This window comes from Scyliorhinus torazame, chromosome 2 (genome assembly GCF_047496885.1).
Source record: "Scyliorhinus torazame isolate Kashiwa2021f chromosome 2, sScyTor2.1, whole genome shotgun sequence".
In the NCBI taxonomy this organism is placed as follows: domain Eukaryota; kingdom Metazoa; phylum Chordata; class Chondrichthyes; order Carcharhiniformes; family Scyliorhinidae; genus Scyliorhinus; species Scyliorhinus torazame.
The window spans coordinates 96,209,548-96,226,714 of NC_092708.1; the positions used below are offsets into that span (position 1 = coordinate 96,209,548).

Genomic DNA, 17,167 nt, shown 5'->3' on the forward strand with positions numbered 1-17,167 from the left:
TAAAAAGTTGATCCGGGAATAAGCCTTATGGACATGTGAGAAGAATGAAAATTCCCTGGCCCCCGGCCTTGCAAATCTCCAAGGGTCCACCCCTCCCACCTGGTCCATAAACCCCCTCAGCACTCTAGCCGCCGCCGGCTTCCTACCCGTCCTAGACCTGGAGCGATCCAGTGCCGGATCCAGCACCGTGATAAAGTCTCCCCCATTATCAGGCCCCCCACTTCCAAGTCTGGCATCCGACCCAACATGCGCCGCATAAAACCCGCATTGTCCCAGTTCGGAGCATACACATTGACCAGTACCACCCTCTCTCCCTGCAACTTACCACTTACCATTACGTACGTACCACCATTGTCTGCCACAATGCTTGATGCCTCGAACGACACCTTCTTTCCCACCAAGATCGCCACCCCTCGATTTTTGGCATCCAGCCCCGAATGAAACACCTGACCTACCCACCCTTTCCTCAATCTTACCTGGCCTGCCACCTTCAGGTGTGTCTCCTGGAGCATGACCACATCCACCTTCAGCCCCTTCAGGTGCGCGAACACCCGGGCTCGCTTGACCGGCCCGTTCAGTCCCCTTACATTCCAGGTTATCAGCCGGATCAGGGGGCTACCCGCCCCCCTCCCCCGCCGACTAGCCATAACCCCTCCTCGGCCAGCCACGCGCCCGCACCCCGCGCCTGGCCCGTTCCCCACGGCGGCAGAACCCTGTCTCGACCCCCCACCCCCTCGCTCCAGCTCCTCCTTGACCATAGCAGCAGCAACTCGATTCCCCCCCACCCAACCCCCCCCCGGCTAGGCCCCATCTTAGCTGCTTTATTCCCCCATTGCACTTCCGCAAGTCAGCTGACTCCTGCTGACCCCGGCCACTCCCGCCTCTCCTTTGACTCCTCCCATTGTGTGACACACCCTCCTCTTCCATTCCCCATCCGCAGGCTATCCGTCTCCCCCTTCCATCCCAAGGGTGGGAAACAACCCTCGCTTCCCCGCCCCGGGCCCGCTCCCTCCTGCCTTCAGCGCGGGAAAAAGCCCGCGCTTTCCACATACTCGGCCCCGCCACCTCTGACGCGGCTCCTTTTACAGGCCCAGTCCCCTCACCCCCGACTCGGGCCTCCCCCTCCCCCACGGGGCCCCATCTCACTGCCAGCCATCCACCCCTGTTCCATTTGCTTACCCCCCCCCCCCAAGAACCCCCCCCGACCAACCCAACCAAAACAATGCCCAACCCGCCCTAACCACCCTCACTGAACCAGAAAGAAAAAAAAGAAGAGCAAAGGACCCCCCCCTCAAAAAGTAACATATCAACCGCAATCCCCAAACACCCATCCCGACCCTCAATCTGTGTCCAACTTCTCGGCCTGAACAAAGGCCCATGCCTCCTCCGGAGACTCAGAATAATGGTGCCGGTCCTTGTAGGTGACCCACAGTCGCGCCAGCTGCAACATGCCAAACTTCACCCCCTTCCTATGCAGCACCGCCTTCACTCGATTGTACCCGGCCCTCCTCTTCGCCAACTCCGCACTCCAGTCCTGGTATATTCGGACCTCCGCGTTCTCCCACCTACTGCTCCTCTCCTTCTTGGCCCACCTGAGCACACATTCCCGATCAGCGAACCGATGAAACTGCACCAGCACCGCCCGCGGAGGCTCGTTAGCCTTGGGCCTCCTCGCCAGCACTCTATGGGCCCCTTCCAGCTCCAGAGGCCCCTGGAAGGACCCCGCTCCCATCAGCGAGTTTAACATGGTGACCACATAGGCCCCCACGTCCAGCCCCTCCAGCCCCTCCGGGAGGCCCAGAATCCGCAAGTTCTTCCGCCTCGACCGATTCTCCATCTCCTCGAACCGCTCCTGCCATTTCTTGTGGAGAGCCTCGTGCACCTCCACCTTTACCGCCAGGCCTAAGATCTCATCCTCGTTGTCGGAGATCTTTTGTCGGGCCTCGGGGATCACCACCCCCTTGGCCGTCTGTGTCTCCAGCAGCTTATCGATAGAAGCCTTCATCTAAGTGCGACTTAGCTCCGTATAGTCACAACCGGAAGTCCACAGCTGGTGATCCTGAAGGGTGGGGGTCACCGGTGAGGCCACTGCCCTGAGAAGGGCAGAGAACCAGTGAGGGTTCCAAAGGCTGTGGTGCAGGTGTCCTCTGGTTAGGGTGAGCTCTGCTGACCTCCTGCTTCCTCTGCGGTGAGACGGCACTTCTGAGGAGTGACAAAACCTGGTGGGCCCCTGATTGAGCTTAGCCACGCCCATTTCCTTGATGAAACAGTTGGAGTATGAGGGTGTCCAGAGGGATGGCCTGGGTGGGCTCCCAGGTAACCAGAGGATCTCCGAGCATTCAAAGGACACTAGCAGTACTCAGTGGAGTGAGCAGCCAGTAGCAACGGGGGTTGCATTTAAAACGCATACTGCAGCAATGCTGGTCTGAGCCACCCCGATCCCAAGGGGGACACCAGGTTGTTCCTTGCTACTGGCCCCAGCCCAGACAGCCACTCGTCATCAAGCCCAACAATATTTGAGGCTTTTTGAGAGTTTTTGTAGCCTCCCGCTTCCCCTCCACAGCCATGACATCCAGGACACTCTTGTAAATACTTGCACTAGTTCACGCCTGTGAGTCTACCGCCTAAGAGGGGTGAAGCATCACGGGGAGGGGGTGGAGCATGAAGTGAGCAAACCCCTTAATGATATTAGAAACCATGAAAATGATGATTTTGAATGGATCCGCCATTGTAGATTGCAAACTTTGATTATCCCACCAGTGAAGTACCAGAATGGCGTCGAAATCAGTGCCGGGCACAAAACAGATTTTTTTCCATTTTGCATGATTTTCCGCCCGACTGCAATTATTGCTTCCAGCGTTGCAAAGTGGAGAATCCAGCTTAATGTTTTGGACTAAAATTCAGTGAACACTTTTAAAATATACTTTCACCATGTGACTTTATATTGTAATTTATTACTTTGAGATAATCTCTTAAAAGATAAGTTCGTATTGATATGAAGGATCTTAATATAAAACTTATAAATGATTAGATTTGCATGGTCTTGACCCACAGTCATTTTTCATCTGCTTGCTGCCCCTCAGTAAAATAACCTGAAAACAGATCAGATTCCATGTGCACCCACTTCTACCTCTCAATACTTCCACTGCCTCTGTACTGTCAAGCTGCTTAACCAACATGCAGTCTTGGGTGAGCCAGAATGTTCTCCAATTTATCTTTGGGGAGATTGAAATTGTTGTTGTCAATCCCTTCCACTATTCAGGGCAGCATGGTGACACAGTGGTTAGCCGAGCTGCCTCACGGCACCGAGGCCCCCGGTTCGATGCCGGCTCTGGGTCACTATCCGTGTGGAGTTTACACATTCTCCCCATGTTTGTGTGGGTTTCGCCCCCACAACCCAAAGATGTGCAGGGGAGGTGGATTGAACATGCTAAATCGCCCCTTAATTGGAAAAAATTAATTGGGTACTCTAAATTTTTTTTTAAATTAAATCCCTTCCACTATTCCCTAGCTATCAATTCTATCCCTCTTCCTGACACTGTCTCAGACTGGACCAGAGTGCATGAAGCTTCAGCATCCTATTTGACCCTGAGCTGAGCCTTCCAATCCCATACTCTAGTGTTCTTTGTTGCAAGGCCCACAAGCCAGTGGTGGCTCCCTGTCTCCATCCATCCATTTTGAGTAACTGCCTTATCCTCAGAGGGTCACAGCGAGCCGAACCCAGCATTATGTTATTTTTAGGCATTAAAAAGTGTGTACCGAGCCTCCTTTACATGTCACACTGACCACATGTAACAATGTGCACCGATAAGTATATTTAAGTCTGTGCATTGTATTGTAACGGCTATATTACCATAGAAACCACCATTAGAACTTGCAAAGCATTCAATTATTGGTGTTGTATAATGTTTTTGGCCCAAGTTAGATGCTGGAAAGAATGGATTGATTGCTATTTCCATGGAAGATTAAATCGGAAAATGAAGCAGATGCAAAAGCAGAGAATAAAGAATGTAACGGTTGATTTAATGAAACAAACAAAAGCAGAACTACAATAACAAGAGAAAACGAGAAGGCTGGAGCCAAATCACAGCCATTAGTGAACCACAAGCCAAAAAAAGAGAAAGATACATGCTTTGAAAGATGACAATCGAAAATGTCAAGAAAAGTGGACTGATGAGATTGTCTTTGTACTTAACGAAACATTAATGAAGCCAATTTGTTTAATTTGTCAGCAGACGTGTTCTGTTATTAAGCACAGTAAATTTAGAAGGCCAATACACAAGAGTACATGCAAGTCCCATCTGGAAGTGACCTAAGAAAAAATGAAATCGAGCAACTTGCTGCTCCATTCAAAGACCAGTAAAAAAATAATAGTGTTTGACAAAGGCACCTTACAAAATCATATAGATTTTAGCAAGACACAAAAGGGTCTTTATAATAATAATAATAATCTCTTATTGTCACAAGTAGGCTTCAATGAAGTTACTGTGAAAAGCCCCAGTCGCCATATTCCGGCACCTGTTCGGGGAGGCCGGTACAGGAATTGAACCCGCGCTGCTGGCCTTGTTCTGCATTACAAGTGCTAAACTGTGCTAAACCAGCCCCTTGACAGCCTTATTGACACAGAGATCATTAAGGAGTGTTTTCTGGCCTCTTTGGAAATTATGTGTGCCAACCTTAACAACAGAAATGCAATCGGAAAGCAAATGATAGAACAATAATGAGAAGTAGAGTACGAAGTCTTACAACACCAGGTTAAAGTCCAACAGGTTTGTTTCGATGTCACTAGCTTTCGGAGCGCTGCTTCCTCCACATCAATAATGAGAAGGGTGGAGGAAATTGGAGAAGAATTCTGACAACAGTTAACTACAGATCTTTTGGCAGCATCTTGCTTTAGTCGGATAGTGGTGGATGAAAGTACAGATACATATGACATCTCCCTATTGTGTGTCTGGGTTTGTTTCCCCAAAGAAGAGTTATTTTGTGAAGAATTATTGTGTTAAGAACATAAGAACTAGGAGCAGGAGTAGGCCATCTGGCCCCTCGAGCCTGCTCTGCCATTCAGTGAGATCATGGCTGATCTTTTGTGGACTCAGTGTTGAATACCTTTGAAAGGTCAGGTAAAAGGGGAGAACATTTTGACTGCCCTCCTCAATTTTTTGATGAGAATAACCTAGATTGGTCAAAGCTTCCATCTGTCCAGACGGTGCACCAAATAGGTGGGGAAGAGAATGGATTAATCGTCCTGATGAAGAAGCAAGAAGATATACCCAAATTCACCGCGTTTTACTGCACTGTACTTCAAGAAGCACTGGTGGGTAAACTTAAAAAAATAGTGAAATGCAAAACTCCATGCAGTTGGTTGTAAATGTTATCAACTTTATTGTTTCAAGAGGAGGGATCACTGAATCATCGGCAGTTTCAAGCATTACTGGAAGAGTACGAGTGCGGTGACCTAATAATGCACAATGCAGCAAGATAGTTCGCTCTTGGCAAGAAAGTTGAAAGATTTGGGGGTCTGCTCCCTCAGGTTTGTGAATTTCTTGAAAGCAAGGAGAAGGAGAAAGACATGGAAGCTCCAGTTGGAAAATACAGCTAACATTTGACCGACCTCACGTACCACTTGAATGTGCGAAATCTCCAGTTGCAAAGGAAACCAAAACTTTCCAGTAACATGTTGCATGTAGCAACGGCTTTTCAAAACAAGATGACAACGTTATTTATTCCCGACACGCAGTTTGTTTACTTTCCAGGGCAGCCACTTCGGAAAATCCAGAGCTTTTGAAATAGTTCGAGCACAATTCAGTTGTTTTGGAAGAATTGAGGGTGGCATTTGAGTCTAGGTTTAGATACGTAATGCAGTACAAGGGTCTTTTTTAAATTAATTAATTCCATGCGGCAGTTCATCTCTGTCGCCAGTTACCTCAGACTTTTGGTCAGACCGTACTAAATTGGAGAGTGACATTGTGGAACTTCACACAGACTGGATCATGAAGCCTAAACTTAGGACAGGCGTTTAGCCTTTCTGGAACAGAGTCCCTGATACACAATGCCCATCTCTGAAACATTGTGTGCAGAAAGTTCTGTCATTTTTTGTCAGTATGTATACCTGCGAATCCACCCTTTTCAATAAAGAATACTGTTAAAACAGAGCTGAACTGACCGGTGAACATTTGGACTGCCTTACTACGTTTGCAGTGACAGATGACAAATATTACACGAAGAAAGTCAAGGTGCTATAGGCACACTTTCGCTCTTCCGGTTCTTAAAGTACGTTTTGCATTATTCGGTTTTTCATACGTTTGCATAGGTACATTTTTAATTCCGTATATTTTCCTGGTCATTGTTTTAGGACTGCTGTATTTTAAAATTGCGCGTGTATTTATTTTTTCAGTATGCAATTTTTAGTTACATTTGTGGTTTTGTAACATTACATCATGATGGAGTTGGGTGCCATGATGATGTAGTAGTCGATGCGGCTCTCACATTGCAGGCTTTTGATAAAGTGACCCCTGCGTGAAAATTAATGAAGATCACTGCCATATTCCTTCCATCATAAAACTATCTACTTCCACCATCTGTGCCCTGCCTCATCCCATCTGCTCCTGTAACCCTCATCCATGCTTCTCTTACCTGCAGACTCGACTATTCAAATACACTCCTGTCTATCATTCCATCTTCCACCCTCAATAAATTTAAGCTCATCCAAAACTCTGCAGCCTATATCCTAACTTTCACCAAGTCGTGTTCATTCATGACCAATTTGCTTATTTTGCTGGTCCAAAGATGCCACAGTTTTAAAATAGCCACAGAGGCAGCCTCTGTGGTCTGGGCCTTCGCTATCTTTGTAATCTCGTCATCTTCGTGGCTGTATCTTCAGCCATCTCGGTCCTAAACTCTGGAATTCCCTCATAGAATTTACAGTGCCGAAGGAGACCATTCGGCCCATCGAGTCTGCACCAGCTCTTGGAAAGAGCACCCTACCCAAGGTCAACACCTCCACCCTATCCCCGTAACCCCACCCAACACTAAGGCCAATCCACCTAACCTGCTTATTGTCACAAGTAGGCTTCAAATGAAGTTACATTCCAGCGCCTGTTCGGGGAGGCTGGTACGGGGATTGAACCCTGCTGCTGGCCTGCCTTGGTCGAAGCAGACCAAAGCCAGCGACTTAGCCCGGTGCTAAACCAGCTCCTGTTTTGGTGACGCGCAAGGTCTCTGAAGAGTGTGTTTATGCTGGAACACCTGAAGCAAGAATAAATAACTTTGGAGTTCGCTTTGTTCGGAGATGCAATTTATAACTTGTTTCCGGAACTGAAGTTGCTGTAAAGCCTATTAACATTACTAAGTCAAAACGTGTTCGATGATGTCCCAGTTTACGGGTACATGACAGTTAAATACACGAGTAATAATAAAGGTCAATATATTATGGGCTGGAGTGACAAACATTTGTTCAATAATGTTCTCTTAAGCCAACTCTCCTGAAGTAGGTAGGGCATGTTGTTGGAAAGGTCACACGCGGTAGCACCAATGCACGGTGGATCTTTATATAGACACGAGTATGTACAACAAACATAGTGACAACCTCTTTCATTTTCACAATGTATTCGGCAATATGGACTGTGACTCTTCTCAATACAATAATCCTTTTCGTGAAAGTTGTAGAACAACTTTAAACATGTGAAGTGGACAGTACGATCCGTTTTCCTGATGCTCTGCAGTAATGCTGTCATGTATTTTATAAATGAACTAGATATACCTATAATTCCATTAAGTAATAGAACTCGCAATTGAAGATTATCTCCGCCTTAGCTAAAATCGACTGGGGCGTTATTCCCACTCGTATATACTAACCTCTCGGTGGCCGTTAGAAGCTAATTGGCCTTTCAGATTTCTAGTCCCCCTTGTTGGGAGGCAGCAGGCTGACTGATCACCAGCTCCCCACAGCAATATCATTGAGGCGGAAACTTGCTGCCTGTGAATTGGAGCGCCAGTTACTATGCCGATTTGTTGTGCTATCCTGTGACAAATCACTCAAATAAATTGCTCTGGGAACTGTCTTGGCCCCAGTTTCAAACCATTTGGTGGATTTACTGAATAAAAGTTGAAGATCATTACTGAAAGTCAGGTAAAAGCTCGGGTACACCTGGTCAATCCGTCATTTAAGTCATACTTATACAGCACAAAGTGCGCTTCCAGCATGCATATATTTTAAGATATATTTCAAACGTCGAGAACATGGATGTGGCTTTGCGGAGACCATTCACAACGTTGAGGGCAAGTGACAAACTCATAATGAAACATTGAGATTCGGGGTGACAGCAGCCAAAAAGTATTACCTCATGTCCAAGTGTAAGAACATATGGGTATATCCAGGGCTTAGTTCCTGCTGTGACTGAGTTGCAGCGAAGCAAGCAGCTGCCGTTGAATCTTTACACCATTTAGTTGGACATAGTATGCTCCCATACTGTCAGGGGGATGATGGCAACGTTCGCAAGTTTAATGATGAGTTGTGCTGCTCGCAACGCCGCTCGTACCTGCTGACCACCCACTCAGGGCTCAGTCCCACATTGGCTGATGACCAATTAATGACGGTGTTCCTGGGAGAGGGGGGAGCGGGAGCAGAGGCCTTTTGGAAATAATTTTATGTAGTGTCCTTCGCTACTACATGACGTCCCAAAGCACTTTTCAGCCAGTGTAATCAATGTTGTCATATAAAATCTAGGGATTAACTGGGAGTTCTGGTGACAAACCATGAACCTGAAATGTCTATCTCCGCAGACGCTGCATGACCTGCCGAGTATTCCAGCATTTCCTGCTTTTATTTCCGATTTCTTCCATTTCTTAAACTTTTGTATTGGGTTAACTGTACTGCTGGCCGCAATTAACCATTAACCTTATCCACCAGCAATATCTGGGAGGTTAGACCAGGCCGGCGGATGGAATTCCTGCCCTTTGATAATCGTTCAAGTTAATACCCTAACATTTAGGATGGCACCCGTTGGAGATGCATCAGGAATTTGTACTGGTAAGAAGCATGGTTTTAGTCTGAGCCTCCAGCATTGCCCCATTATACACGTCGAATCCCGAATGTTTGTACTCTTTGTTAGTAAATGAATGGTTTCTTTTGTAGATTGTGCATTTCGTATCTGGCAATTGAAACTCCTCCAGATACAAATAGATGGCTCAGAAGATTGCTTTGAAGTCGCTCGAATATTTTGACGGGATATGTACTTGTTAGAACAATAGACTAAAAAAAAGTAATGTGCGGTATGTAGATAGGCTAATTAGTTAAGAATAAAACGGAGTTGTATATTTGGTGAGGCCGGTGGCACCAAGTTAAATGAACTGGAGATGTTAAAAGTAATGTTGTCATTCAGTATGTGAATATTAAAACACTGCACACAATCGAACGAGAATCGGTATTGATACAGATGGGGAGGGGGTTAATATTCTCCACGCTAGGCGACGAGATTGGACCTGCGAAGATTTGGGGGGAGAAATGTCCTTGTTTTGTTGTCTTTGCCCATAACCCAATCTCTTCTCATGGTGGGAGACTATGTTTTAAATCGAGAAAGTAGATTTAATAAGGTGCTTCCAGCTAATAGCCTTGTTTCAGTATTTTCAAGGGAATTCATTCCCTTGCTGCCTTCACACCAGAAGCTACGAATATAATCGGGTTCATTACCAAGTTTAGCATCGAATGTACAATCTTGCTTACAAATTGCCGAAAGATGGATGGCAGGCTACAACGCTGTTTAGAACGCTAATTGTGGAAATGGGAGATGTTAGCTGGTGGGTCCAACCTTTTTACAAATATCCTGACAAAGACGATGACAGTTATAGAAATTCCTCGCTTTAGGTAGCGCGTCATAGACAAATGAGGAATGTCGCAATCTGACCGAGTGTGTACTTGTGGGTACCACTTCTAAAAAAAAACCGAGAGATGTTACTCGGCCGTAGACAATTAGCCTGTATAGTACAGTAAATCGATATCTAAAAGACCAACTCCGCTTCTAGTGTGACGCGAAATTAACCAAAAAAGTCAACCAACATTTCCCCTTCTCGGATAATCCTACAACTTTTTTTTTTTTACAGATGTGGGGTCGTTGTTTTTTCAGGCTGACCTGCATTAAATATTTATAATCAGCTATTTCGGTGTTTCAGTTTCAAGTTTATCCAACTAAACATCTGTTAGATTTGACGGTGTTGGTCGCTTATTGACAGAACCCAAACCCAAACATAATGGAAAATAATTAACGATCAACCGAAAAGGCTGAAATCTAAGTTTGCATCATCATGTATTAAATATTCTGTACAAGGGTCATACAGACTGGAAACGTTAACTCTTTCTCGCTCCGCAGATACTGCCAAATCTGCTGTGTCCAGAATTTACTGTTTTTATTTATTAAATATAACCGTTCAAAGATTAGATATACTTAAATTTGAAAACTGCACAAAAGTAACCCGGACACTTGATGAGCAGTCCTGATCCGAGTTTGTAGTTGTGTTCTCAACATTTAAGCATTGCATCCTACAAGAGATTAATGAAAAGTCATTTTTCTTCTTTATACGGATCACGTACACTTGTGTCAATCGATGCACTTATCAGAATACGTAGCTAAAAGTTAAAACATTCTCAGGATTAATTTTTGTTACTGAACATATTCCCGGTATAAATGACATGTTAGAGCCGTTAAATACTTGTTCACTTTAAAATATAATTTATCACCTTTTCCACAAGTTATTCAGAGGTGACCCAGTGCCAGACCTGTAGGAAGGATTTTACTTAATCACAACACCGGTTAGTAATTTGCCCATTTAGTTATGGTATCTGTGTATGTGTTCTTTTTGTGTTTCAGTTAAGGTTATTCGAAGATGCTGCATTTCATAAATCAACTACTTCCAGTCGAAGAGTTATTTTACATCTTTCAGTTGCTTTTTTTAAGTTCAAGCGAATCAACATTTTAAAAAAAGGTACCAATGGAGTTAATCGTTAAAGGTACAACTAATTAGTGCGCCTTTTAAAGTAATAAAGGACATTTCCAACTGCCGTTTTCAGAGAAATAATTCTCCACCAAAGCTTAAAAACTACTAAATCCACAAACATCAATAAGCATGCATAGGTTTAATTTTGGGCAATATGCGAAAATCTTCATAAAACAGGAATGATTTCTATTATTCTGTTAAATACAGATATTAGTGGCTGGAAATATTACGTGATATTTCCGAATAAATCAAACGCACAAAGCCTGTTGCGGGTAATAGGGAAATCAGATTTATTTTCTAACGGGTATTTGATGTACATTAAAAATTGTGCATAATGTAAAAAATTCCGTCTGTACAAATATATTTCGTTCAAAACAGGAGCAGAATCGAAAACGGAAGAAAAACAAGGCAAATATTGCTTAATGAATTTAAATGATGCACACGAAAAGTTTACCACAGTCCTGGAACCGATTAAAGCGGACGTGGGAAACATTGAAACGGAGGAATTTAAATGAATACTGATTTGCGTGACACATAAATTACAGGAATTTTGATTTAAATGGCATTTGGGTTCGGCTGGTGGAAGTGAATAATTACTACGCGAAGTTCGAGGCAATGAAGTAAGCAACTGGTGAATCGTTGCATATAGTTCCAAAAAGAATGGAAACATTAAAAGTTCATTACCCAAAAGCGTAATGAGCCTTTCAGACGATGAACATGGCACTAATATTGTACCAGCTTGCTAAGTAAAATATTATAGACGTGTGTCAGTAGACACGATGTAAACCTCATGCTCTCGTGGGCTCAAAAATATTGAGTAAATTCCTCCAATGTTTAAATCATTAGCAATCATCTGAGAATCATCTTTTCCTACTCCCCACCCCATTTGAATATCAAAATACAAATCGTAAAAAGGAATGTATTGTCATTTGTACGCACAAGAAATTCACGACGACCCAACTGCATTTAACACCTGTGGTTTGGCTCATAGCGTCAAAACAGTTAATAAAAATGTCGGGGATTTACAAACTTGTTACACTAAATTAGAATTTACCTTAAGTGATATTTTGTACGATCGAATAAAATATTTCCAAGGCTCGACAAAGATTCAATACTTTATTATTTCATTTTGCACATGGATGTATACAAACTGGCAAAAAAAAACAGTATCTGTGACATTCACTTCACAGACTGCAACGGGATGAATGTAGACCCATATACAAGCACGATAATATCTTTACAGAATAGACAAAATGTACATATCAACCCTGAAAAGCGTCATAGACCCCAGCCCCTATTGCAAACAGACCATAATATACTTTCTCTGAGAGGAACTCTTGTCATTTAAACAACTTGGCAGCAACTTCAGGAATTAAACTCTAAAATGTCTACGTTTCTACAAAAAGAATGCATTAAAATCTGACTCTATAATTCGAACCACCCGAGGGTAAATAACGCAAAATGCCACTGATCTACCGTTTAAAATAATCTGTACATGTGATTAGATAGAACTGGCTTACTCCCAACTATAAAAGTTGGCCAAATAGGAATTGAATAAAAGTTTCCTGTACAGACACGATTTACATAAACCCAAATTTCAATTGAAATACACGAGGGGGGGGGGGGGGGTAAAAGAGGAAGATAGGTTTGTACAGGTGAACGCACGGCTTTTAAACTTCACAGTTTTATAATTAATTATCACATTAAAACACTGACAGGGTTTTTAAAACAAAAACACCGGCCTGTGCATCCGAGCCCGGGATTACCAATGGTCACAGGCACCATCACAACCAAAGGGGGAGTAAATGGGCATCTTTTTGTGCAGCAAACGAAACTCAATGTTGGCACCAGCAGGTTTGGCTTTTGGCATTTCCGAGGAGGAAGGACAGTTTCCGAGCCAGGCGGGTGTTGTCCCCCCCCTCCCACGGGAGGCTTTAAGTGTGCGAGTAGAAGCCGTAAAAGGCCATCTCCTTGGCGCAGTTTTTCTCGCAGTCTCTGGGGGTCAGCGCCTCGCTCTTGAGGGGAGACGGGCTCTCAGTGGCCGGGGCCGGAGGCGGGGGCCCATCCGCCGAGATGCGCCTCCTCTTGGCCTGTTCGTAGATGCCCGAGTCGCTCGAGTCGATGGACTTGATGGAAGACGGCGCCTCGATCCAGGCCGAGTCGGGCAGCTCCTTCGGCTTGGTGTCCTCGGCGGCGGCCGCCAGGGGCGAGCGCTCGGAGCCGGGACCGGAGCCCGGGCCCAATCCCTCGGCCGCAGCCGCCGCTGCTGCCGCGGCCGCCTCTTCCAGGTACGAGTTGGTGGAGGCCCCGCGGGCCCAGGGCAGCACAGAGCTCGATTTGCACGAGTACTGCGGGCTGCGAGCCCCCCAGCCGGACGGGTCGGGATAGTAGCCGAGGGGCCGGGTGCCGGCCTGCAGCGGCAGCGCCTTCACCCCCACCCCGTACGACAGGATGGCGTTACCCGCGAAGTCGGTGTCGTAGGCCGAGAAGTCGAGGCGGTTGTTGGCCGGCTGCTGCAGCGGAGTAACGAACCAGCGCTGCGGGGACGGGGCGGCCGGTTCCTCGGCTTGCTGCGGGGACAGCAGCCCGTTGCTGTGGGGGACGCTCCGCTCGCCGCCGCCTCCGGCCCCGGGGCCAGCGTGGTGAAAGCGCGCCTTGGCGTAGTTATTAACGAACTGCTCCTGCAGGAAGGACTGGGTGACAGCGTAGCGGCTGCTCGGCACAATCTGTGACCGGGGAGAGTCACTCGGGGATGGAGTGAGCCGGTCAACCTCACAGCCCGTGTAGATCCTAAAAAGGAAGGAAGACTTGAGTGAGAAGTGAACGCGGGGGGGGGGGGGGGGGGGGGAAACCAACTCCCAATTTTCTTTCACGAACATAAATATTTACTGGAGTGCACAAGAGGCTTAAAAGTTAAAAAGTCATAACAGCAGCTTTAAATCAGCGTCCAGTTTATATCTTGGTCTCCTGGAAGACGCACGCACCTTGCGGCAGACGGTGTAATATGGGCCGTCAACATTTTCAAGGGCACTTCGTTTAAAAAAAAGTACAAAACGAGTAGTAATCTGCCTTCATCTCAGACATGCCTAACTTTTATGAAAAACAGAATTATTTTTAAAAGTGACCAATATTCAGAAAGCAACAGCTGTAATTAAGCATCACTATTTATACACCACCAGTTAAAAGTGCCCTGATTTAAAACATCCGGACAGTCAATTTAAAAAAAAAAATCACAGAATTTAAAACGTAGACGTGAACAGAAAGTCATTCCATCCATTCTGCAAATTTAAGTTGAAGCACAAACTTACGTATCATAGTTATCTCTAAATCCTTTGGCAAAGGGATTGTGGTCTATTTTCAACTGTGTGATCTGTTAAATATAAATTTCGGGAGAGAAATGCATCACAATGTTTGTTTAAAAGCTAGTCATTCCAGTTTCTTAGCAACCAAACTATGTGCAGACAGCTTCATAAAATATTAATGAAAATCGCGGCGAAAAAGTCACCGCTTCGTACAAGAAAGTTGTATTTGTGGCATGCAGTGCAGCAGAGGCTACCACGGTTATATTACGGTCTTTGTTCAGAGTAGGATTCTCTTGCGTTACAAACTCTGCCAATGAATATAATATTTAAAAAGTCAGGAATGCAATGATTTCCACAAGTCATCTTTTACTACACTATTAAACTTATGAAAGGTCGTCAAGTGTGTATTAAGATTAATGTTTCATTCAATGCCAAATTGAGGCATTTTACAACATAGTTGAGACAAAGTTGAATAATTGAATAATATGCTTTGCATTTCCAGTTTGCTCCTTACATCTGTATTTTGATAGGCTGTAACTGCAATGAACTGGGTCTCTGGAAAAGTGAAGGTCTGAACCCTGCCGGGTTGATTCGAATCCTCCGCTCCATCCTCATTCACTTCAACTACATGGAGTCGTGGCTGATATTTATGTAGAGACTGTAGAACCACCATCTGTCAGGGAAAAAACGACATGGAAACGCGTCATTTTTCTGTCTTTAAGACCCACGGCCAGATAAGCAAACTCACTTTCCATATATTTGAGCTATTAAGCTGTCATACAACATCTCGTCAAAACTAGCGTCCTTGTGCCAAGGAATGTAAACTCACTTGGATTTCAGTATATTAAACAAATCTTAAATCCTGGGTTATCGTCGGAATTATTATTTTTTTTTTTAAAAACGCACGCAACAAGAACATAATTGCATCAAAAAGCCAGTTACCTGACCATTGTTGTTTGATGCTCCCTTGTTATTGGTTAATTTTAATTTTCCAAAGGAAATTTCTTGTCTCATCCAGTGAGCACCTGTGTTTGGCGAGTCTGGGTGCATGTAGATCCTGTTACCTAGAGAAGACATCCAGAAACACAACCGATATCCAGTTAAATCTTTTTTACTAGAAGCATGTCCTCTAATCTGGAACACGAGATTGTAAAACTGCAAAGCCGTTAAACGCACCAGGTTCAATGTTAAAGATAATCGAGGAAAACAAGGCAACTGTGGGAAGCGATTTCCGAAATCATTGAGACTCAACAATAGTCCCAGTCACTGATTGAAAGGACAGATCGTTGAACAACTTGCCTTGTACGTTGGTATCCGCTTTTCCGCAAGGAACCCATTTTCCTCCCTGGAATCGCCAGTGGTTGGGATCAGCCAGAATAATGTCAACAAAGATGTTGTAATGGGCAGTCGGATCTAGACCAGAGATGTTAAAACTCAAAAATGGAAACATCCGCCTGAAACAGAAAGAACATTTATCAAAATAAATGAATCGGACATATTAAAATAGGGATGTGTTTAGGCTTGTTATGCATCAACTTGTATTTTTCTGTGTAATCCAATTTCTTAATGTTCTGCTAAGAAATAAAAGTGAGATGGCAGAATAAAACCCCTTGACGTTCCTTCCAATTTCCGCGTAAAATTGCATTATTTATGAGCAAGTACATTTAACTCCTTGAATAAAAATGAATTTTAGAAGTTTTAGGAACTGAGGACTAGTCATAAATTCTTACTATAAAGATACCCAGTCTCCAGACTCGTAGAAATAGAAAATCCGGTTTCGTACCAGCCCAAAGAAATAGACGGTGTCTTGCGTCTCTTTTGATTTAATGTTTGCCATTTTGCAGTCAGTAAACGTTCGCTCTTATCTAGGATAGTGTAGTGTTTAGAAAAAGTCCACTTACCTGCCTTGCTTCGTGATGATCATTTCGGTTTGATGCCTATGGAATTTAAGCCACAGCGGCCTATTACACAAGTACACCTGGGCTTTGCCGGGAACCAGTCCTGGCTGGCCAGAAGAAAATTGATAGAAAGGTCCTCCCTGATAGCTGTGTCCATACTGTTGTGGGTATGGGTAACCAGTGGCCGGATAGCCTTGAGGAGAAGAATTGGACAAAATGCTATTGTAGGCTCCATTTGTGATCACAGGATGGTGAGCCATATACCTGCTCGGACTGCTAATAGAAAAAGCGGGATGTGTTGGTCCATGCTGGCCAGTGTAAGGAAACATAGCACTGGGAGCAGCAGTCGGTTGCTGTGGTTGGCTCGATTGTGACAGGAGATATCTGTCTGCTGCTGATCCATCGAAATTATGACGAATTTCAGAGACCCCGTCCAAAACAGGAGAGAGCTTGCTTCTCTGGACGTCCCCCGACGCGTCCTTGGAGTCAGGAAAATTGTCTGCCTCTGATTGATTCGTCATCCCCCTGGTAATTTTTTTCAGAGGTGAACTTCTTTCGAGGTTGTCACTGGCCGAGATAATGGGATCGTGTAAAGCAAGCTCACTGTTGGGATAAGTACTATTCACATTCAGAAATTTCTTGGAGAGCATTATAGATGAAGATAAGCAGTGCTCCAACTGCATAGCTTAATAAGTAATCGCTTCACCCTATAGAAACCCTCAACAGCAGATGCAAAAACCCAACCCGCTTGAAAGCAATTCTTTAAGCACTCACAAAGGCTTGTGCTAGTTCTCCCCCCCCCCCCCAAAAAAAAACGATTGGCCAATTGACACTTTGCAATAGTAAGGAAGGACTCACTTTTGATCTTCCCGGTTGCACAGCTAATGAAACAGCTCTTGCTATTGGTTCACTGCTGACAGTAATTTAATTAGACAGACATTAATTAGGATAATCACCTGAGTCCTAATGGCAATGAAG

At 44.7% G+C, this 17,167-nt stretch overlaps 1 protein-coding gene and 1 long non-coding RNA gene across 2 annotated transcripts; one reads left to right on the forward strand and one right to left on the reverse strand.

Annotated features, from left to right (window-relative positions):
• Positions 1-12,091: 12,091 nt before the first annotated feature.
• On the reverse strand, positions 12,092-16,943 carry LOC140389815 (T-box brain protein 1-like). The gene is made up of 6 exons (XM_072474358.1): positions 16,193-16,943; positions 15,591-15,745; positions 15,234-15,355; positions 14,806-14,964; positions 14,298-14,359; positions 12,092-13,779 (listed from the first exon to the last, which is right to left on the reverse strand). Exons 1-6 carry the CDS (start codon positions 16,870-16,872, stop codon positions 12,924-12,926), a joined length of 2,034 nt encoding a protein of 677 aa, XP_072330459.1. The 5' UTR covers positions 16,873-16,943; the 3' UTR covers positions 12,092-12,923.
• On the forward strand, positions 13,119-15,917 carry LOC140389831 (uncharacterized). The gene is made up of 2 exons (XR_011934488.1): positions 13,119-13,277; positions 14,822-15,917. It is a non-coding gene; the product is annotated as an uncharacterized lncRNA (long non-coding RNA).
• Positions 16,944-17,167: the final 224 nt, after the last annotated feature.